The 23328-nt window shown below is 40.3% G+C and overlaps 1 protein-coding gene across 4 annotated transcripts in view; it reads left to right on the top strand.

Annotated features, from left to right (window-relative positions):
* Positions 1–21796, top strand: part of POR (cytochrome p450 oxidoreductase) — a 41957-nt gene extending 20161 nt beyond the window's left edge. For all 4 annotated transcript variants that reach the window (XM_075195138.1, XM_075195134.1, XM_075195137.1 and 1 more), the window contains exons 3-16: positions 1957–2008; positions 3011–3139; positions 7356–7505; positions 7993–8117; positions 8319–8408; positions 8847–8945; positions 9124–9240; positions 9952–10070; positions 12906–13087; positions 15657–15806; positions 16559–16826; positions 18269–18414; positions 18854–18939; positions 19771–21796. In XM_075195138.1, coding sequence (XP_075051239.1) covers positions 1957–2008; positions 3011–3139; positions 7356–7505; positions 7993–8117; positions 8319–8408; positions 8847–8945; positions 9124–9240; positions 9952–10070; positions 12906–13087; positions 15657–15806; positions 16559–16826; positions 18269–18414; positions 18854–18939; positions 19771–19915 — 1858 coding nt within the window. In that variant the 3' untranslated portion in view covers positions 19916–21796. The remainder of the gene's footprint in view (positions 1–1956; positions 2009–3010; positions 3140–7355; positions 7506–7992; positions 8118–8318; positions 8409–8846; positions 8946–9123; positions 9241–9951; positions 10071–12905; positions 13088–15656; positions 15807–16558; positions 16827–18268; positions 18415–18853; positions 18940–19770) is intronic.
* The last annotated feature ends 1532 nt before the right edge of the window (positions 21797–23328 follow it).

The following is a 23328-nucleotide window of genomic DNA, read 5'->3' as shown; positions in this document are numbered from 1 at the left end:
ATTTATGTGCTCTCCAGGATCATAAATAGTCTTTGGTGATCAAGCAATTATTTCTCATTAATTAGTAATGATGGCAATATGAACTGCATTTAGATTTTTAGTTTAATAATCTGCCTGGACAACAACATATAGGGGGAGATTTTATTCAGTGTGAACGGTCCATAGACACCTTGCACTAATGTTGAGGATGGAATTTCCACTCCTTTTTCTTCGCACCCCATAGAGATGCAAGCAAAACTGAGCAGAGGTTCCTTACAGCAAAGGCTGGCAATGTGTGCAGCTAAACATTGCAGTCCGGCGGCCAATTGAACATCGCCCATAGTGTTACAGGACACAAAGAAAGACCATAACGTAGGAGATGATGTTTGCAGAGTAGAGAAACATCCCGTTGGATAAAGCAGAGATTCAGGTGTAACCCATTAAGAAAAAAGTCAGTGGTAGTTGAATTGGCTTCTGCCAAACTTAACGTGTGCACTTGTGAGCTCTACTGGGGGCAGTAACTGATATGAATGATAAAATATTCTCTGTAAAGCGCTGCATGGTGGCACTATATAAAGATTATCACTAAATCAATAACAAGCTTGTGGAAACATTCTTGTGTACAAAATGATAGCGGTGAGAATGCAGCATTTCTATAAAAAAAGGAGCGAGATAAATACATGGGGTGCAGGGAGGCTGAGCACCAGTTTAAAAGCAAAGGCCTTTACCAAGTTTGGGAAAGGATGGACAGGACCCACCAGGGCTATGGTGCTTGAAGAATCCAGCCAAGATGCAGAAAAATAATTTAAGGAGAAGGAAGAGCCCAGTGATCAGTCGTGCACCCATCATCTGGGTCCTAGGGCACAACCATCTTCTAGCAATGGTATTGACAGTGTGAAAGAGTAGAAGACTTTTACTAATAATAATGGTGCGAGTCGTTAAGGGAAAATTCAGGTTTATTTTTTTTATTGAGGAAGCAAACCCAAATTAAGCATGTTGTCATTTTATGATTTGCATCCAGAGTTGTAATTTTGGTCCACCCTACAGTAATCTTCATGGTCTGTGCATAATCTACATAGTGTGGGTGTCATGTAATACCCTCTTTTTGAATATATAATTGTTGTCTTTAGCAAGCAGGGGCAGGCTGGCAAATTTTAGGCCGGGAGGTGACTCTGTTCAGCAGCCTATTAGTAACATTTTAAAGGAAAAATATGCATGTAGCCCAGTGACCCAGCCCAAGGTAGCCCAATATAGGACCAATCCAGGGGGACAGATGCCGCCCAGGCAGCCCCTGTTAACATGTCTCAAGGCATTTTCTATCCATGTACTTTCTTTGGTGTGCAGGAGGTAGTTCTCTTTTATCACAATTTGTTGCCAAGTTTGGATGTCTTGCATGTTTTAAGTTTTGTCCAATACAATAAAAAAGCTGAAGTATTGTATAGTATTATCTCCTCCACCGCCCCATCCTCATTTGTTTGAATCCTTTCTTCTGAGTTCATATGTCATTTTATATAGGTTATTTTAATTCGTATGTGTAATAGCACTTTTTTTTTTTTTTTTTTTCTTCTCTTCCCTGATTGTTTTTCTTTCCATTAAACATTTAATTGCACACAGATGTAAATGTTATGGCTTCTACCATAATATTTTGATATTCTGTATTCGCTGCTTTGGATAGCTGATATTTCTTGCATCCAGTGCGCTATGTGAGATCTTAGATCACTGGTCTCTGATGTCGCCATTTTCTGGTGAAATCATAGACTGCACCTGAATATTGATTTCAGCCTATAATGACTTCATCCCCTGTGTGTAGGAAACGGGTGCACCTCAGAGTAAATGTCTGTGCAGGTTTGTTAAGACATACTAATCTATTATTCTTCAAAGAAAACATGTTTGTTTTTTTTTTTTTTGTTTTTTTTTTTTTTATTCGAACAAGAAATTAGGTTGTGTTTAAAAATTCATATTTTTGTTTATTTATAGGACGACATCCTCATCCCGAGAAAGCAGCTTTGTGGATAAGATGAAAAAGACAGTGAGTTATTTTATAACTTTCTCAATGTGCTCTGTGAAACATTCTGAGGCTCCAGTGTACGCTCACAAATGGGCACTGTACTAGACTGCTATAACATCAGACCACAAGGCACCCCCAACAAAAGATCCCTGCCTTTAAGGTGTGGCACATCTGGATGATACTGAAAATGTTTCAGTCCGAGCTATATAAAGGAACTGAACAACTGTAAAGTAAAACATGTCTAAAATATGAATGTATGGTAATAATGAATACATATAACGTGTGCTCACTATGACACACTGAGCCCTCCATTGAATAAAACATCAAATGAATAGCAAAAATGACCAGTATTTGTGTCCGTGTGATGCTTGATTCTATATTCTGACTAATGGAGTTTACGAGCACAATTCGGGCCATCTAGACTAGAACAGCCCTGTTTGAGCTGGTGATGACGCACACGTTTGTTTTGTGACTTGTATTAAGGCACACCAGATGTGAGCTATTAATTGGCATGTTTCAAGCCATATTATCAGGGTTGTTTTGCCTACTAGACTTCATGCTGGTGAAGGACTGCCAGGTAGTCACAATGACATGTCTTTCTCAACTATACAAAGACAAATTTCTTCTGGATGCTGAAGACAACTTGGATGCTGTATGTTCTCTTTCCAATATACTCAACAGAATCCAGATGTACGAGTCTGAAAGGTTGTGAAATAACTTGTATAGTTTGGAATGCACAAGTGTGGGTGATAATGTGGACTGTGGTGGCTTCAATAGAGGTCTAAGTGTCAAGGGGAAATAAAGTAATCCTTATTACAAAGTTATGCTTAGTTAATTATGAAAAGTAAGATTCTTAACATTGGTTCTATATGATATATAGCTGACTAAGCGTGTCTGATGGATTAAAAGGCATGTTAATATGGCTTTAACTAACTAGTCTAAACACATATCTTCAATGTGCTTCATAAATTCCAATTTTTTTCTTTTTTTTTTTTTTTTTTCTTTTTCCCTCTTTGCATCTAGGGGAAAAACATAGTTGTATTTTATGGCTCCCAGACTGGAACTGGAGAGGAATTTGCCAATCGACTAGCAAAAGATGCTCACCGTTACGGCATGCGTGGTATGGCAGCTGACCCAGAAGAATTTGAATTGGTGAGTGAAATGTTGGTTATGTAGAACACTATGGGGTAAATAATCCAAACAGCGAGTTTCCGGCAGGTTTGAAAAGTGGATATGTTGCCTATAGCAGCAAATCTGATTCTAGCTGTCATTTTGTAGAAAGTACTAAATAAATGCTAACAAGAATCTGGTTGCTAGAGGTAACCTCTCCACTTTTCAAACCTGCCAGAAACTCGCAGCTTGATAAATTTAGCCCCAAGTGTCTATTTGGTACCTACAGAAAAAGGGGGACATGTTGTTGGTATAGACAGTGTTTTTATAAAATTCATGTAGGTTTGTTGTCCTCCTAGTGTCCTAGTACTGCTTGTAATAAAAATATATAAATCAATATTAAATAGCCCTACACCACTGTGCATCAAGTATTTATTTATTTTTTTTAATTTATTTTAATCTGGTATTATTCAAGATGGCGGATATTTCTAAAATAATGACTGCCATTGGGAACATGTAACCAATATTTTTTTTTAATTTACTATGCATAGTAAAAATGGTCAAAACAAACTTCTGGCTCTTAAAATTCCATCAGAAGTTTCCTAGCTTCTAGACTAACCTGCGTAATTTATTATGGTTTGTTCCCAATTGTAAAACGCTGCATAGGAAGTTAGTATGCTACTGACAGTAATAGTTGTGTGGATTATTATGTCAATCTGCATAATATTTGATGGGCCAGCACGGTGGCATGAGCTAAATTCCCGACCATGGCCTTATCTATGAGGAGTTTGTATGTTCTCCCCGTGTTTGCATGGGTTTCCTCCGGGTGCTCCGGTTTCCTCCCACACTCCAAAAACATACTTGTAGGTTAATTGGCTGCTAACAAAATTGACCCTAGTCTGTGTGTTTCTCTGTCTGTGTGTGTGTTAGGGAATTTAGACTGTAAGCCCCAATGGGGCAGCGACTGTTGTGAATGAGTTCTCTGTACAGCGCTGCGGAATTAGTGGCGCTATATAAATAGATGATGATGAGTAAGGCACAAGGCTGCGGGTTTCAGAATTATCTGCGGTTATATGTTGTATACGTTTGTGCTGCAGATACAAACCCAATTAAAATCAAGGACCATAGCATGTGAATCATTTTTAGAAAACTGAAAAAGAGTGAATGTACAGTAAATGGAGGAAATGGATGTATGGAAATATATATATATATATATCTATCTTTAGGTTTTATTTATTTTCTTTATTGAATTAGATCTTCTCATGGAGAATTGTGTACTCAGGAGCTCAATGGTTTTGTAATTGAGTGGGATGTGCGAATTGTATATGTGATTAGAATGTTTAGAACTGAAATGCATATATGATGGTACCTCCTACTGTGAATTATATGGATATGAGGAGCTTTGACAATTTTTACTTTTTAATGTTCATCTCCTGAGGTGTAGGAGGGGAGAGAGTCAGGATGATCTACATTTAGATATTTTCACATACATTTTGGCTAATGTGACCCACTTACATTGGATAACCTACTTGAAGCTGGAGTGGATTTGACACAAATCGGCCACTTCTGCATTTCACATGGCTGACACGTACATGGGGTGTGCGCTTGAGACTGCTGAACCATAAAGGATTTCTCTGATGGGGACTGTGATAACATGGGCACACTACCTGACACAGTCAAAAGATAGGCGCAAGTAAATGAACTGCGCAGGATCGAACTGGATTCCCCGAAACGTCAGATAACCATTGACATGTTCTATAGGCATATTATGGTCTTTGTATTATAAAACACATGTGGATAGCCTTTAAATGTGAATGTAAAATTATGTTAAATGTTCTACTTCATATTTAAAAATTGCCACATTTTCCTCCAGTTTATCACACAAAAATTGTATTAATGCCAAGTATGCATTATGTGTCATCTTGGCCCAGCCATGTTTGCTTTTGCAATCTCCGCAATATTCGTTTGTTATGCAGCTGGTAGTTATCACTACAGGTTGTGTTCCCCTATTGTTGTAGTTTAACGGCAATGTACTTTTCAGCCGCCACAAGTTTTTATGGGACTTTTGTTAGACGAGGGAAGGTGGTGGTGGTGGGTTTCAAGCTCTCAACCAATGAGTAGTACAAATAATAGAATCTGTTAACATCAGTGTCAGACTGGGGCATGAAGGGCCCACCGGAGGACTGCAACACTAGGGGCCCACCAGAGGGGGTGTGGCCAACCGTCCCAGAGGCGAGACGAGGAGTGGTCAGCCCACAAAGGACAGCTAGCACCATAGTGTAGTATATAAAGAATGCAGTGTGTATATAAAGAGTACACAGTCTTGACCTGAGATTGGGTAGAACAATCACCAAAAATCGGGATTATCCCACTAGACCAGGCTTGGCTAACCTGTGGCGCTCCGGGTGTTGTGAAACTACAAGCACCGCATGCTTTGCCAATATATATCAGCCTTTTGCTTTAAGGGTATGCTGGGACTTGGAGTTTCACAAAACCTGGAGTGCCACAGGTTAGCCAAGCCTGCACTAGACTCAGAACATTTGACACCCTGTCCTACCTGTTGTCACTTTTACCACTTGTGGCTGCTGGTTTATTTAGTTGCGGCTTGTTTGGATCCTGGAATGTTGAGGCCCTATTTGGAAAAAATTATGGGTACATTTAGAAAATTCCAACCAGCCTCGGCGTTAAATCAATAGGACCCACAATTAATACTTAGGCCTTCCTCCAGCCCCAACATAAAAGTAATAGTATTCCCATTTAATAAACCTATTTCCCTCCCTCCAGATAGCCCCTGCAATAAATTAATCAGATTTCCGAATAATAATTATACCTATTTCCCGAAAACAGTCACTGCGATTAAATAATGCATATTCACATTTAATAAATAGACCTCATGCTCCTCAAACTCCGCCCCGCATTCAATTAATAGCCCCTAAACCACCCCATCTTAAATTAATAGTCCCCACTATAAAATTAAATTGCCCCATCTTTACCCTACAAAAAAAATAGCACCCATTATTTAGCCACCACCTACCACACACACTACATTGCCACAAGCCTGTTGTGCCATCACACACTCATTACTGTGCCCCTTCATCACCATGCTGTGCCTCCTTATGATGACACTGCGCCCTCCATGCTGCTTTTGCTCCCCCCCTTCTCCTGGCCCCCCTTCACACTCTGCCATGCTCCCCCTTCTCTCTGTCATGCTCCCCTATCACTTACCTTTTCTATCTGTTTCTGTCTTGCCGGCGATACCTCACTGAACGTCGGGCTTGATGAGGTCACACCCGACATTCAGTGCGAATGGCGCTGCGGTCACGTGAGTTGTTTTTTTTTTTTTTTAAAGTTTCTTCCTTTCCCCCTTCCCCAACGAAGAGGGGAATGATTCAGGGTCAGGGCCTAACGGGGCATAGCCCGGTCCCCCGGCGGGCCAGTCTGACCCTGGTTAACATGCTTTGTAATTGAATTCTATTGATCTAAAATCTTGACATTGTTGGAACGGAGACTGAGCATTATGAACTTTCCACATTATTTAGATATGAAATTATATGGGTTTGAAACGGTCTGGCTTTAGAAAAAGCAACAAGTCTATGTAACGCTGCCCAGTTTGCTGTGGCCATTGTGTTCTGCAATAGGACTATGCAGCTATTGAATCGTACTTTGTGTGGAAAAGCCTGGGCTACTTGTGTCACTTGCTGCATGTTTAATCAATTAGGGCATTCCTCATTATTAAATGAGACTGTGTGTTCAAAAAAGAGGAATGATTAAAAGCAGGCTTCATAACCAAGCACTGCTCCATCTCCCTTTTTTTACCATGAGAAAGGTATTTGGATAATGAGCTGCACACTAGCAAAACCTTCAGATTTCTCATTCAGTGCAGCTTTTTGACATGTGATGTGGAAAAATTGCTAGCTAGATTCATAGAGTTGTCAATGTAGATGTTATGCTCCTCCATGAGCCATCTTTTCATGTTATGGTTTGTGATTCAATTTTATTGTTTTGATGGAGTGCAAAAGTCTTAAGAGTTTTGTAAATTTGTAGACTTTGGGACATGGATCAAGTAAATTCTGCTTATGTGTGGGAGTTTGTTAAATGCAAAAGACTCATAGACAATACATCATGTGGCTATCCCTTGATTGCTTGGTGTGTTTCAGGGTTTTGTAGTGTTTTTTTTTACTCCAATTTAGGTTTTTTTTTTGTTGCTTTGTGTGTTCTGTGTGAGTGATGCATGATGGAAAACGATTTTGTTCTGCAGGCGGATCTCAGACGTCTTACTGAAATTGAAAATTCCCTTGCTGTGTTCTGCATGGCCACATACGGTGAGGGGGACCCTACCGACAACGCTCAGGACTTCTATGACTGGCTACAAGAAGCTGATATTGATCTTTCTGGACTGAAGTTTGCAGTAAGTACTATTGCTATTCTTAAAGCTGGAGGAAGCTCTGTAGGTGAAAGGAGCCTAAGTGCATAAACATATCTGCCAAAAAAAGATTACTTCTTGCTGCTGTAGATTGGACAATGGCATACTCAGAAGTACACTTACTTCTTGTGCAGAATTATCCTCAGATTTGGAGAATACAGCAAAAACACATTGTTAGTATTGCAATTAATTTGCAATGCGCCACAGTTATCCGCATTCATCGGCATGGGACAGTGGGGAAAAGCAGGACATGCATAAAACAGGGACATACAAGGTAGATAAAATAAATGCAGACATGAAAACAAAGGATAGTGAGGCCCTTTTCCATGAAAGTTTACATTCTAATTGTATGTAACACAACAAGAGCGCAGCATCTGACCTCATGTACACTAACGGTATTTAATGGGACATTACAGTTGCCAATGCCTAGTTTTGTACTAAGCAGTGCATAATTTCTCTTTAACCCCTGTAGGTGTTTGGCCTTGGAAACAAGACATATGAGCACTTTAATGCCATGGCCAAATATGTAGACAAAAGGCTGGAAGAGTTGGGAGCTGAGAGAATCTTTGAACTAGGAATGGGAGATGACGATAGCAAGTGAGTAGCAGAGTCTTGCAAACTATTACAGGGCTTAATAAATATGTGTGTGTATATGTGTGTGTGTTCTTGGTACCTCAGAGCACATACGTACGGCCGTAACATATGGAAACGGCTGAACAAACATGAACACTTTCAGTGTGTACATATGAGTTCTTGCTTTCTCTGGAAAGCACTGCTAATTATCACCTCTTCCCTCAGCCTGGAGGAAGATTTCATTACATGGCGTGAGCAGTTTTGGCCTGCAGTGTGTGAACACTTTGGTGTAGAAGCAACAGGAGACGAATCCAGGTAAGATGCAACTCTGTCTGCTAGTTGCTTCTCTATTCTCGTGTGTAGCACTTAGAATGTTAACACAAAATTTGTGCAGCTCTTTCTTATACAATGGTTAGTGGTAAAGAAACAGCATGCCACTGATCTGTGGCTGTTGCTGCTAATTCTGCTTGTTAGAAACTGCACATTCTAAATCTCCTCAAAGGTTTGACTTTTTCTGTGGTAGCTAGATCATTAGAATTTAATTTAAATCGTCATTTTTGTCAACCCGCATACATAGAAGTATCTAGATGAGGGGTAACTTTGGAAATGTTCGATCGTCGGTGGTTAATTTCTGGAGCCAATTGTGAAAAATGTTGGGATTTCTCTGTATGGATATAGGTTTCTGGGTATGTCACAAATGTGTTTGCGCTTTAGTAGCATAATACTACATTCGTTGCTCTGCTCTCTTCCCAGCATCCGTCAATACGAGCTTGTGGTGCACACAGATGAGAATATGGTCAAGGTCTACACAGGGGAGATGGGCCGTCTGAAGAGCTATGAGACTCAGAAACCGTGAGTAACTGCAATGCTCTGTTATCTAGACATGATTTGCTGCAGTCTGAGAGGTGACTGGTTTTAGACAAAACCTTAAGCAGAATAATGGGAGAGGGCTATTAGCTTGGTGCATGCTTATTTATATTATTATAGCACGGAAATGTAAGCTTCAAGCACATCCTTTCACACCCTGCAGACCATTTGATGCAAAGAATCCATTCCTGGCCAATGTAACAGTGAACCGCAAACTGAACGAGGGTGGAGATCGACACTTGATGCATCTTGAGCTGGACATCAATGGCTCAAAGATCAGGTAATGGGAAGTCTAGATCTTCATTATTATTACTGATTGTTATTATGTAGCTGTGTGTGTTGGGTCACACCTGATACTTTCTCCATGTGCCTTGGAGCTCTATAACCCACTTCATATTTCCTGAATGTGATTCCAATGTAGTATATTACATTTTAAGAAACTAATTTTTAATATCTGATTACTACAGACTAAGACTGTATTGTAAGAATTAAAATCTGTAACATGCAGATAAAAAAAAATAGATTTTGCAGTTGGTCAAAACCGAAAAACAGCCAAATCCATAGACAAATCTTTATTAGGATATTGGGACTGTTTGGTGACTATGCTTTCTTAGCTTCAATAGCATGCCCCCTTCATACTGCCTTGTACAATAAGTTAGGATAAAGACTTTAAAGAAGGCAGTCATGTCCTGAGGCTTCCAATGTGAGGAGTATGGGGAATACAGGAGCGCTAAAACTCTATACTCTGTCCTGCTGTCTACTTTTGATGTGCTTGTTAGTGATATAATTTATTCTGCAATGAAGGGGTGCAGAACTAGATAGGTACATACATAATGAGTCGTAATAAAAAGTAAACAGGAATATTTTATACCATTCACTCTACTGTCAATCCACACAATTGGTACCAAATGACTGTTCATTAATTTGGTCAGTGATAAAAAAAAAAAAAAATCGTTTACATATTAGTTGCTGAAAAAATGTTTCTTTTTAGGTATGAGTCAGGAGACCACGTGGCAGTTTATCCAGCTAATGAATCTTCAATAGTCAACAAAGTGGGAGAGGTTCTGGGAGCAGACCTTGACACTGTCATATCATTGAACAATCTAGATGGTGAGTTTTTCCAAGTATTTGTAATTTTCAGGTGAACTTTGTCCCTGACCTCCTACAACTAGCTGTATAAGCAGCCAGCTATGCCAAAGTATAACTCTGTTAGACATGATGTTCTAGACCAGGGGTCGGCTAAAACCTCGTCAAGCCCAGGTGTGTGTGATATATATATATCACACACAAAGGACAGATATTTTGTGTTAAATAGGCTTCACTGTGCTACCTCCAACAATAGCAGTATTATACCCAGAGGTGACCCTCTGCAGAAAAAGCCCATACGATTTATTAAAGGAAAGTTTTGCTTACCCGCAAGCCTCGGGTTACAATTTTCAGGTTCAGTTATGTGGCGCTGGATGCGGTTTTGCCTTTGTTCTTTTACGTCGCTTCAGATCAGCAGCTATCAACGCTGCCTACTACATTCAGGAGAGCAGAACAAAAGGTGAGAAAAGAGGAGATGTGGAAGACAAGTGGGTAGAAGGTGTTGTGCAATAGGACTGTGGGTTGGGGGGGCACATAGGAAAAAAGGGTAAACAAATGGGATGGGAGGGACATGGGAGACATGCACACAAATAGGGAGAGATAAAGGAACAGGCAGCCACAATGTAAGACAGGTACACACAAACAGTTTGGGCACACATCGGCAGGGAGGACAGAGGCACATATGGGCTGGGGAGACAGATGCACATTTGGGCAGGGGTGACGCAGGGGTGAGGCAGAGGCACACATGGGTCAGGAGGGAGGCAGAGGCACACATGGGTCAGGAGGGAGGCAGAGGCACACATGGGTCAGGAGGGAGAGGCAGAGGCACACATGGGTCAGGAGGGAGGGGCAGAGGCACACATGGGTCAGGAGGGAGGCAGAGGCACACATGGGTCAGGAGGGAGGCAGAGGCACACATGGGTCAGGAGGGAGGCAGAGGCACACATGGGTCAGGAGGGAGGCAGAGGCACACATGGGTCAGGAGGGAGGCAGAGGCACACATGGGTCAGGAGGGAGGCAGAGGCACACATGGGGCAGAGGCACGCAAGTGGGCGGCAGAGGCACACATGGGTCAGGAGGGAGGCAGAGGCACTCATGGGGCAGAGGCACGCAAGTGGGAGGCAGAGGCACACATGGGTCAGGAGGGAGGCAGAGGCACTCATGGGGCAGAGGCACGCAAGTGGGAGGCAGAGGCACACATGGGTCAGGAGGGAGGCAGAGGCACTCATGGGGCAGAGGCACACAAGTGGGAGGCAGAGGCACACATGGGTCAGGAGGGAGGCAGAGGCACTCATGGGGCAGAGGCACACATGGGTCAGGAGGGAGGCAGAGGCACTCATGGGGCAGAGGCACGCAAGTGGGCGGCAGAGGCACACATGGGTCAGGAGGGAGGCAGAGGCACTCATGGGGCAGAGGCACGCAAGTGGGCGGCAGAGGCACACATGGGTCAGGAGGGAGGCAGAGGCACTCATGGGGCAGAGGCACGCAAGTGGGCGGCAGAGGCACACATTGGGAGGGAAAAATGGAGGCTGGAAAAGGCAGGGTTGTAATGCAGATGGGAGATCTAACTTCAGGCTCCGCTTTTACAGTGCACCGCGAGAGAGGCACTCAATAATAATGTGTCAGAAGGGAGGCGAAGAGGGGAAAAACAGGTAGGAGGCTGTAGGTAGAGGATGTAGCGCTGCGGTACCTGTATAAATGACCGCACGCGCGCTACAGTTCAAAGGGAGACTATCTGTTCCCCCAGAGACACCAGCGGCGGAAGCTCGGAGTTCCCGAAAACAGCGTTCCCCCTTGATGTCGGGACGTGACCTGAGGGCCGGCGTGCCATTGAAAACGGCTCCGCATGCCACGTCTGGCACACGTGCCGGGGGTTGCCGACCCCTGTTTTAGATTTTTTGCTCTACGTGCAATCTGTTATAATAGTTATCTGAGTAAACCTAAAACAGGGACACACATAAGAGTGGTTATATTGAAATTAGTGAGAAAGTAGGTTTAGTCTATGCAATAATGTATTTCTTCTCTATAGAAAAATATTTTTACAGGCCACAATGTTAATATAAACATGTCAGATTTTTATTGATAGACCTAAATAAGATCATGTGTAGTGTTTGTGTATCTGTGTGTATATAGTCTTAAAGATCCCACACCTGTATTGTGGGCCTGATATATTGGTGTGCACTACTTGCCTTCTGGCTTGTTTGCACACCAGAGAGAGAATAATCACTTCTTTATGAACATGCTGAATTGGCATCAAAATAAACTGAATTTTCAGCATTGGATTATCTATGCAGAAATGTTTCTTGTTTTTATGGTTAAACTGGAAACTGAAGAGACCTCTAACACGCCGCTGTATGACTTTATTCATGTGTTTGCAGGTAATCAGCGAATCAACAAATAGAATACTCCATACACTACTCTACTCTATATAGTGTCTGCTTTGAAAGGATCTATTAAAGTTTAATAGACTTATCATATACCAAATAGACAGTATCTTATCATTGGTTCCTATCACTTGGCACACTAATTTATTTGCATACCAACTCGCCATATTTCAGCTGCAGACTTGGTCTACCATTAATTTTAGTATTAATCGGAACTTTTCAATAGAGGATGAGCAGTAAATGTTCCTTTTTACCACCATCCAAAAAAGTGTTGAATTCCCATATCTGAGAATCTGATGATTCTAGATACTGAAATTGTGTTTGAGGACACTGTTAGTTGGTGGATGTTATGTCACGCAGCAGGTTAATAATACCATGGGTCTGATGTCAGAATGCAGACCAGATTTGAAAATTGCCTTTTTGCTTGGTGCACAGAAATCTATTTCTGATCTTGAACATTTGCTCATATTTGCAGAGGAATCAAACAAGAAGCATCCCTTCCCTTGTCCTACGTCATATCGCACAGCTCTCACCTATTATTTGGATATTACCAACCCACCCCGCACCAATGTACTTTATGAGCTTGCACAGTACGCCAGTGACCCAAAAGAACAAGAGACTCTGCGCAAGATGGCCTCCTCTGCTCCTGAAGGCAAGGTAAGCTGATAGCCAGGAGTTGTTGGCTTGAATGGAAGGAATTCACATTTTTGCACCACACAACAGTTTAACAGCAATGATGTTAAAATAAGCATTTCAGATCTAGACAGAAATATTTGTGTTTAGGCTTTGTGGGGCACCCATACGCGGCTATAGTGATATGAATATCAGGCATTTGGCCCTATATTGCATTGTGTGGTCTCAAAGTGATGCCCATAATAATTGAAAATGCTCACATCCTTATTGAGAATGTTGGTAAATCCAGCTGGAAGATGACTACTAGTGGCCTGTGTCCACGTTCATCTTCCAACTACACTAATGTGTCTCTGTTATGCCAATCATGTTGATGTGTGGCAAATTGACATAGATTCCATTGTTGGCAGCCTGGGTGGAGTGGAAGAATTGGCACATGTGGCCTTTAGAAACAAACTACTAATTAATTTTGAAGCCACTATTTAGGTATTGCACTCACAGGACTATCCAGCCTTTCCTCTGTCGACTTATTGTGTTTACTTGGGATTTTCTAAACAGTGTTTTTTTTGTTTTTTGTTTTTTTTTGTAGAAATGAATTGCATTGCTATGGTGGCCACGCACATTGAGATCTGATTGTTCATCCTAATCTATATCTAAATTGGGCAGGTTAGGCCAAATGTCCAGATCCCAAGAGACCCTCTTAAAGCTGTCAGTCAATAATGTCACATACAGTGATGTGTTGTTTTGGGTTTTTTTCAAGCTAAGGCTCTGTACAGACTACAGGAAAATTCTAATTTATGTGATGGTTTTAGTGATTTTACCAATAACAGGAGGAAAAAAAAGTCCCGGTCAGCATACCGATTCATGTGTACACACTATACACATTTGTACAAGATTTACCTTCATATCTGTGCTCTTCACCTGTCATAACAATCAACTGAAAGGTAGCAACATAATGTCAGTACATGTTTTCGGTGGAAGGGACTTTGGGTTCAATAATTGGCAGAGGTGATGATTTATTTTAACCCCCACATTCCCCTTTGGTAAAGTTCCACCAAAGAAGTAAAATAAATCCCATGGAGGGGGAGAGAAGGAATGCTGGGTGTTATGGATAATCCATTCACACAAAATGGAAGTTGAATTTAAGCTGGTTATAAAATAGTAGTGTGATGTGTAAGAGTTAACAAGCTACAGTGCATATACATTGACCAATTAAGTTGTTTTTTTGCTTTTTAGAAAATGTTGCTCAAGGTGCATGGGGAAACATGTCTTAAGTAAATAAGTTACGCTACTGTAATATAAACAGAAATGTGACCTACGTTGTTCATGTCAGGAAATGGGGAAGCTGTGGTACAGTAAGTTAGTGACAGATAAGATGTAGCAAGGTCTACATGGATTTATGCCTATATCTGGGGGATGTTGAGAGATCCTGATATGGGGAGTGATATTATTGGTCTAAAGTCTTATCTGATGCTTTATCTACGTATTTTGTGGTTTTAGGACATAAAATGCTTGCAAAAGTAAGGTGAAATTACCTTTGTTCTAAATGAATTGAATGGTCTGTATTGCGCATACATAATTGAGAATATTCTGAAGAGACTTTTTTGGATTATTTCTAAATAATGCCATCATAACACTGGGGGATGGCGCCCATCATATACATAGCTATGTGGGGATGGGCGGAGTGGAATGAATATGGCACCTGAATGCCATAGCAGTTCCTGTCCGATACTACACATGTTCTCATGTCTCTCTTACCTGGGCCTCTCACCCCACTTGAGAAGTGCCGTGATCCAGATAAGTAAAGATCTTTATGTACAATAACCTCTGCCAATAGGTTTCTGTGTATGTACAAACAGACTTTATATCCTACTTATATGTTGGGTATAGTTTCTTTAACACACTCATTGTTATATCTGTTCCATGACAGTCACCTATTTGCTTTATGCTAGGATTGAAATCCACACTCTTAACGGTGTCTCTGTGGCCTTAAAAATCAGGGGAAGGGATAATGCTAAAATAAAGACAGATGAGATACATTTCTCCATGAAATAAGACTGCCAAACTACTGTACATAACCAGGTCATTGCTATGATCGCAGCTGTACAGCACGGATTGTCCTCAGCAAATCGACTTTCACAGCTCCTTGTCATAAACGTACAAAGACAGTCTACACACTGCAGAATTAGAACGGCATCGTTCAATCACTGAACGAGATTTGTAGTTCAGCGATACAATAGGCTTTGGAACGATGATTGTTCATCGTTGCAGGGTACGCACTACTGTGAGATCAGACCAATCAATCATTCATGACCCGATAATAGACTGAAAACACTGTAATGTGTACTTGGCCTAACTGCTATTTTGGAAAGGACTTTAATCTGTTGCAGTCATATATTCACAAATTATGTTTTTCTCTACATTTACCTTTAAAAAGAACTGGCATTTTTATTGAATATTTGTTACTTTGTGGTGCCAATTGAGTGTATGAGGGAAGTCTGTGCTTGGAATTCAATTTGTGTCTTTTTTTGTTTTTGTTTTTTGTTTTTGCAAAATATCTGTTTCAGCTTTTAATGTGTATTTTGTGGTCTTTCAGGCTTTGTATCTAAGTTATGTTGTGGAAGCAAGGAGGAATATTTTGGCTATTCTAGAAGATGTGCCTTCACTGCGTCCTCCGCTTGACCACCTTTGTGAGTTATTGCCACGTCTGCAGGCTCGATACTACTCTATTGCCTCCTCTTCAAAGGTAAGTTTCTCAATAGTAAAGAATTTCATTCTGCCTCCATCCCCAGCCCTTGTCCTTCTTACTTTAACATATAAGGGACTTAAGAATCATAGGGAGGTATTCAATTGACGGCGGGATCGCCGAAAATCCTACGCTCCAAGAATATTACCGTTAATACGGTAATTACTCGCTGTAAATTAACGGTATTTATGCGCAGGATTACCGTATTAACGGTAATATTCTTTGAGTGCGGGATTTTCGGCGATCCCGCCGTCAATTGAATACCTCCCATAGTATGGAACTACTTTTATAAAGAAGACACTGCAGAAAAGAGAACAGTAGACTGTTTCCAGATTTAACTTTCTAAAACCCATCTGTTATGTGCTTGTTTAATTGTAAGCTGCAGTGCTATTGTAATATACTGCAAGTAGGTGAAAGCCTTGGTGATTAGAGTAAGTGAAGTCCAGTATAGTGACCATTCACAAGGCCAAGAAGCCAGATCTGTCACGCTAAGGAAACCTGATCCAACTAGTGAACACTGGCTCTATGCTTGGGATATTTTTTTTCATATAAGTACAGAAACCTCAATACAGCGGCACAGCCTTGACTTTTGTCCATAGAATATTTAGGTGCTTTAACGGCTTTGCGTATTGGACTCCTCGCTTTTCTTGATGTTTTCTCTCATAACCAGATAGATTATGATTTGTTAGGAAATTGGTGTTGCGTATTCCATAGCATTTTCCCCTCAATGTTTCTTTCCTGCTATGTGACAGGTTCATACCAATTCCATACACATCTGTGCAGTGCTAGTGGAATATGAGACCAAGACTGCCCGACTGAACAAAGGAGTGGCCACAAACTGGCTCAAAAACAAAGAGCCAAGTGACAATGGTCGTAAATCAACAGTGCCCATGTATGTACGCAAGTCCCAGTTTCGTCTGCCATTCAAACCCAGCACACCAGTCATTATGATTGGGCCTGGTACCGGCATTGCTCCATTTGTGGGATTCATCCAGGAGAGGGAATGGCTGAAACTGCAAGGTGAGTGGGTGTTGCGATTGCAGCAACAATAGCGGCCTCTTATTCTTAATTGTTGAAAGGTACTTTAAAATGTAAAATTGTAATGGTTAAAGTTTCTTTGTCCTTATTTGACTTGTTCTGTTTATGGAAGTGTTTGAAAATGGGGTAATAGTCAGTCTGTGTCCTAAAATATATATTGATATTTCTTAATGGTGAAATGACAAATTTCTATTTAGTCTTACCGAACAACCCAAAAAATTTTGTTCAATAAGTTTTGTTTTTTTACGTAAAAGTTATTCCTAATCTACTTGTGTGCTGGCGGATTCGGCTGATATGTATGAAGTGCGTTTTGCAAATATAGTAGTTGGAGTTTTCAAACTGCGCATTTCCTGCCCCCTTCCCTATTCACTACAGTAGAACTTGACAGGCACAGTTACAGAAAATCTCTCTCGATGCAACACCTTTACCGATTTTACAAAGTACCGATGAGCATGCGTACACGCCAAGACGATTTACCTTCAGAGCTGTGATCTTTATCTCATAACCATCTGCTGGAAAGATTGTGACTCTGTAAACTCTATATAGAGATCTGTCTACACTGCTGGTCGCGAGCTCATACACACTTCAAATGTGCCAATCATCGTTCCAACGTTGATAGTCATTTTTAGTCTGTTTATGAAATCAAATCAAACGCTGGGATGTGCTTTGGGCCGATAAAACATGGTCTGTATCACACTAATGTGATACAGACCTAATGGTCGTTTATTGTGTGATTGGCACCTTTTTAGGGTTTTGTTTTCTTTAACCATGTTGCAGAAAAATAAATGTTTTCAAATCACAGTAGGGATGTGAGATTTTAATTAAAAACTGCATAGACATCTTCCTTTCTTTTATTCCTTTATGCATGTGTGATATTAACTAATTGGGGCAGATTTGATTAGCCGCGATGCTCCTCTCTGCACATTTTTACCATTTATACGGTAAATTGTAATGCTCACCTTTGTTTGTCTCTCCGGTCACGAGCAAAAGTGAGTGACTATTTCAGTAAAAAAAATCACCGCATAGTCTTGTGGCTGTTCCGATTACACTATGTGGTGGTTTTTTTTTTAAAAAATTTGAATCTGCCCCATAATGTGCATCCATTTATATGCATTTTTTCCTTTTTAAGGACCGCAAAGTCACAATTTCAGCCATGTACTACTACTAAACCCACTGGTGACATATGTCACTTCATGTGTGTTATTGTCTATCTATGATCTAGTTAATGTTTTTAAAACTAAACAAAAAAAGTAAAATTGCTATTTTTCTAAATGCATAAGTGTTCTTTTATTTTTACTTTTTAATACAAGAATAGATATGAATTGTATGAGTCTTTACATGTAACATGTATGGAGAATAAACTCTCTTTGTGAAAGTTTTGTGAATTCAGAGGCTTGTGTCACTCAGTGTGTTCTGTGGTGCAGGGAAGGAGGTTGGCGAGACTGTGCTGTACTATGGCTGTCGGCGTGAAAATGAAGATTATCTCTACAAAGATGAACTGGCTAAGTTTCACAAAGACGGTGTCCTTACCCAGCTGAATGTTGCTTTCTCCCGGGATCAGACTGAAAAGGTACAACAAATAAGCATTTCTGACTACAATTTGAAGAAACGTACACCGCTTGCCTTTTATAAGTATAAAGGTTCTTTGACAGAATGGTTGGCTGTAATAAACCTGCAGGAAGTATGTCCTGTATTTGTCCAGTAGAGGGAGTATACTGCTGATAAATTGTTTTATATAAAAAAAAAGACATTACAGTATGACTGGTATATCATGAGTTTGTAGTGGGGAGCGGAAGCAACTGTATGAGCCTAAATTATATGCAGTGAAGGTTTCATGTGTATGTATTCGAACTGATGAATATGGATCAATGGTGTTGTGTGATCCTTGGGAAGGGACTTGACAAAACCATTCAGATAGCTACCAAAGCTTTGTGGTTGGTGTACATGGGCAGTAGTGGGATGTGAGTTGCTGGTGTTAGAAGTGGTTCATATAGATTTTTCTCATACAGGTATATGTCCAACATCTGCTGAAGAAAAACAAGGAAAATATCTGGAAACTAATTAATGAAGAAAATGCTCACATCTATGTGTGCGGGTGAGTAGTGCTCAAAAAAATGCACAGAGGAACCTCTGTTTCTAGTGGAAGTATAGAAGCCATGTTTCTGTTGATTAGCTGTTGAACTACAGGGGAAATAAGTTAAGCCATACAACATACATGAATGTTGACTTAATACATAACTGCTAATTGCTATTGCTCACGGGCTTGTATCTGTCCAAGAGAGTAATGATTTGGGCTAGTCACAAGGACTGGTCTGTTTAACACATTAAAGCAGTAATTCCACATATAATTTTTCCCGTTTTATATAGCAAGTTAAGGACTTTTTTTTTTTTTTTTTTTAAGTGTGCATCACATTTTTCTCTGCTATACTCAAAAGCTCATAGGTTGGCAAACAGAAATGTCTGCCAGATAGTCTGTCAGCTACACAAGCTGTCACAATGTCATGTGATTGCAGATGGGGGATAAGGTGGCTGTCACATGCAGACAGCACTCACAGGGATGTTTTCAAAGGCTCTTTGCACACTACATTATGTGCAAAGTGACTGTGGTTACCATGGAAGTCCAGAATGAAGCCATTAATAGCAGCCTGAAAAAAAACACCAAAGAAACAAGGGTGGGTGGTACATACCAACATTCTTCTTGTAGAAGAATTTGTTTAAAAAAAAAAAAAGGTATGGGACTGCTGCTTTGTCCTATAATTTGTAATAACTAAACAGTTACAGTGACTACCTAGGTTTATAGTGTTTATATTAATACAAAAAAATTGTTACTGAGTGTATTAAATCTAAAACTGTAATGGTCTCCTTGTGACTATCCTAGGATTGGTCAGTGGGCTTAATATTAACTGGTTATGTTTCGTTCTCATAGTGACGCCCGTAATATGGCACGTGATGTACAGAACACTTTCTATGACATTGTTGCCGAGCATGCCAAGATGGATCATGCTCAGGCAGTGGATTACATCAAGAAACTAATGACCAAGGGTCGCTATTCCCAAGATGTCTGGAGTTAATCCAGGCAATGCTTCCCGTGAAAGAGGACGGTCTAGATGTGGCATTCTGCTGCCATAGGAGCCAGTTATGTATAATCTAACAAACGACAAATCTTTTAGGGACTATTTTGAAGAGGTGCAGCTGTGGCCGGTTTTGGTATTTTTCAAAATAAAATCTCCCTCAAATTTTGTTTTTGAACTGTACAACAAACCTGTATAATAGGATACTTTTCATGGTCGGTGTGATGAAAATGGACTTTTATTTTAGCAGAATTTTGTGTCAAAGGATCATGCAATTTTTTTTATTTTCCTTTTTGGGATTAATGCTATTTCACTTGATGTAGAGTAAAGGCCAGATGGTCAGCCTGCATCAGAGAAATGTTATGCAAGTGGAACAGTTATCTCCTCGGTTTCCTTCATCAATTCACCTGCACTACCAATGGATCACCCAAAACCTGTTCTACATTGAAGATGTATTTTAACTTTTGAACATAGACTAATTTCAGTAATACAATTACAATATGGTTATATTATAGACAGTTTCTTAAAGTGAAGTACAAAGCTGCCTAGTCGTCGGTTTACTTATTGTAAAAGATCATTTTTGTGGCTCTGAGTAGAATAATTATCACTTAATCTTAATTAATCCTACTCCTCTCTGATATCACCTCAGTAACATTGATTAAAGACTTAAAAATGAGTATGAAAAAATCTTTTATCTGTGCCTTTAATGTACAAACCAATTCCTTTATTTCTCAAATCTGTCCATTACTAATCTTTAGTCTGTGACTTTATTTTCCACATGCCAAATGTGACACATTGGAGTTTGTCTGCTCAACGGAGATTTTTATGAATTAAGTTTAGATGTGTGCTATAGGCTAGGCAAGAGCCATGCATCTGTTCTTGCAGAATACTGTGTTTCAGTGTATGTAAAATGTATCACAAAATCTGAAAAGCTATTAACTGCTTGATGGCTGGAGTCTTTCCCTCTCCCCCCACCCCCCCCCCCCCCCTTAAGCATCTGTGAGATGTGCTTGTTATCTATGGTGGCCTTTGCTGCATTTACATGTAAAGAAACTTGCAACCTGCACACAATCTTTCTGATTGTAATTTAAATCCTTAATTGCTACAGAATTTGTTTTTTTTTTCTTTAAGATGTTTTCTCTCTCTCTTTTTGACCCATTGTTGCCGATTGCTGACACTTGTAGATACTGATCACTAGCACCTTATTTATTTATTCCATTATGCATTGTAGTCCAAATAGTTTTAGATGAACTGTTTAAGTAATCTCTGCAACAGATTATTTTGAAGGTTTTTGCTGTTCAGTAAAGGGACACTTTCCTCATCATGACATTGACACTGTAGTTTAATTGACAAGATGGGGTATTGAAAAATTATTCTACAAATGTATTGCTAATATAATCAAAATCTTGCCTCATTTCAACTAGAAGAAACCAAGCAAACTGTCTCTGGGTTTCCTGTAAAATAAGATGCAGCAAACCAGATTAATGCTCTGATTGAAGAAGTGAGGTGGTTGTCATGTGTACCGCTCATGGCCACATTCATGGAAGGCTGCATCATGACTCATGATTTCTTTTATTGAAAACTCAGACAACAGTAATTCTTGCACGCTATGAACTGCAATGGTAAAGGTAATTTATCACACTTGTTTGTTTCAATGTTTTCTCATCACATAATGTACTTTGCTTTTTGGGTTAGGCGGTCTTAATGTTCCATATTAAATTTTAATTTCCCACCGTGCATCTTAAATCCTAATTGTTGTTTTTTCTTCATAGCTTTTCTAGCAACACAAATTTTAAGAAAAAATACTGTTATATTACAATGATTTGTAAATAATTTTAAATACACATTAACATTTGAAATAAAAAATACATTTTGAACTTGTCCTGTGTCAAATCTAATTTGTCTCTTTTTATCCAAGTATCGGTGAGACATGTCCTAAAATCAATACTAGTTTGAAGGTGATGATGATTAGCAGTCTGGCTGTTATAAGAACATTCTGATAAGAGTAGCCCAGTGTTTTATTCTGTGGAATTAAACCTGCTGACTCTGAGAAGATAACACAGCGTGTGGGGGCCAGATTGTATACAGAGAACATGCCTCCTACCAAATGTGACTCTTACTGTAGGACACTCTTCTATGGGGGTATCTTTAACAAATGATCTATGAGTAGGGTGTGTAAATTACATATATGGCCTTTCTGGGTCTCCAATGTATATTAATGTTAAAGTCCAAAAACAAAGAATTTAACAGAGTTGTGATATTTCAGTGGGTCATTAAGAAGTGTGTATTGTAAGGCATAACATACCACTACTGTAAATTATTAAAGATAGCCATGGTCAGGGGCGGATCTAGAAAAGTACTCTACCCGGGGCGATTTAGGGGGGGGGGGGGGATTTAGGCCCCGCCCCTTTCTAAAATCTTAGGCTGCCTACGGCTGCACACTATGTGCAGGTCCGTCCAGCCGTGACAGGCAGGGACAGTGTGCTGCCCGGCTGCTCTGATTGTGTCAATCAGAGCAGCTGGGCAGCACACTGTCCCTGCCTGTCACGGCTGGATGGACCTACAGCCGTCGGCAGCAAGTGTCTGCTAGGGGGGGGGGGGGGGCGCGATCCGCCACTGGCCAAGGTTCTCTGATTTCTGTGGAGTGTATAACAGGTCTTGCTGTCTGCGTCTTGCTGTCTGCGTCTTGCTGTCTGCGTCTTGCTGCCTGCGTGTTAGGAAATGTAAACTTGGAGCCGCACTGGGGCAGTGACTGATGTGAGTGAATTCTCTGTACAGCGCTGCAGAATTAGTGGCGCTATATAAATAAATATGTGGCCCTGAGCCTTTATAGGGTCACATAACTCTTTGGTGACTTCTAATACTTTATCATATACATTATGGGGTACATTCAGTTGGTACTGAAAGACTCAGACCAGTGCTGTCTGCAGGCACACTGACACTTCTACTATATTCATTGATGCTGCCACAGTTAGTGTAGCTGGCTCAGGGGCCAGTATGTGAAGTTTCCAGCAACCTCCTCATTGGTTATGGCAGAAATCCTTCCTTGAAACACGAGCTGTTCTCATACACCATCTTGGGATTTGCCCTGTTTGAAGCTATGGATCTTGTTTAATGCTTGCTTTTCTGATCAACGGATATAGATAATCACCTGAATTGAAGGTATAGATTTTAAGACTATTAATACTGTACATCTTTACCTTTAGACATATGTCTCATATGTTTTTAAAATACAATATGATCTTGTGGGATTTTTTCACATTTTAAAATCAAATTAAGTATGAATAGATATAGGTGCCTGAATCAGTCAGTCAATAAAACTATTCGGTTTGGTGGAAAAACTTAATCTGGAGTGAATGAATCCGTTATTTGGATTGTTTGTTTGTAGTTTTATATTGACACAGCAACAATGT

The sequence above is a fragment of the Mixophyes fleayi genome, chromosome 2 (genome assembly GCF_038048845.1).
Source record: "Mixophyes fleayi isolate aMixFle1 chromosome 2, aMixFle1.hap1, whole genome shotgun sequence".
NCBI classification, from domain to species: domain Eukaryota; kingdom Metazoa; phylum Chordata; class Amphibia; order Anura; family Limnodynastidae; genus Mixophyes; species Mixophyes fleayi.
Note: the sequence above shows the minus strand (reverse complement) of the source record. Positions and strands in the feature narration are given on the sequence as shown.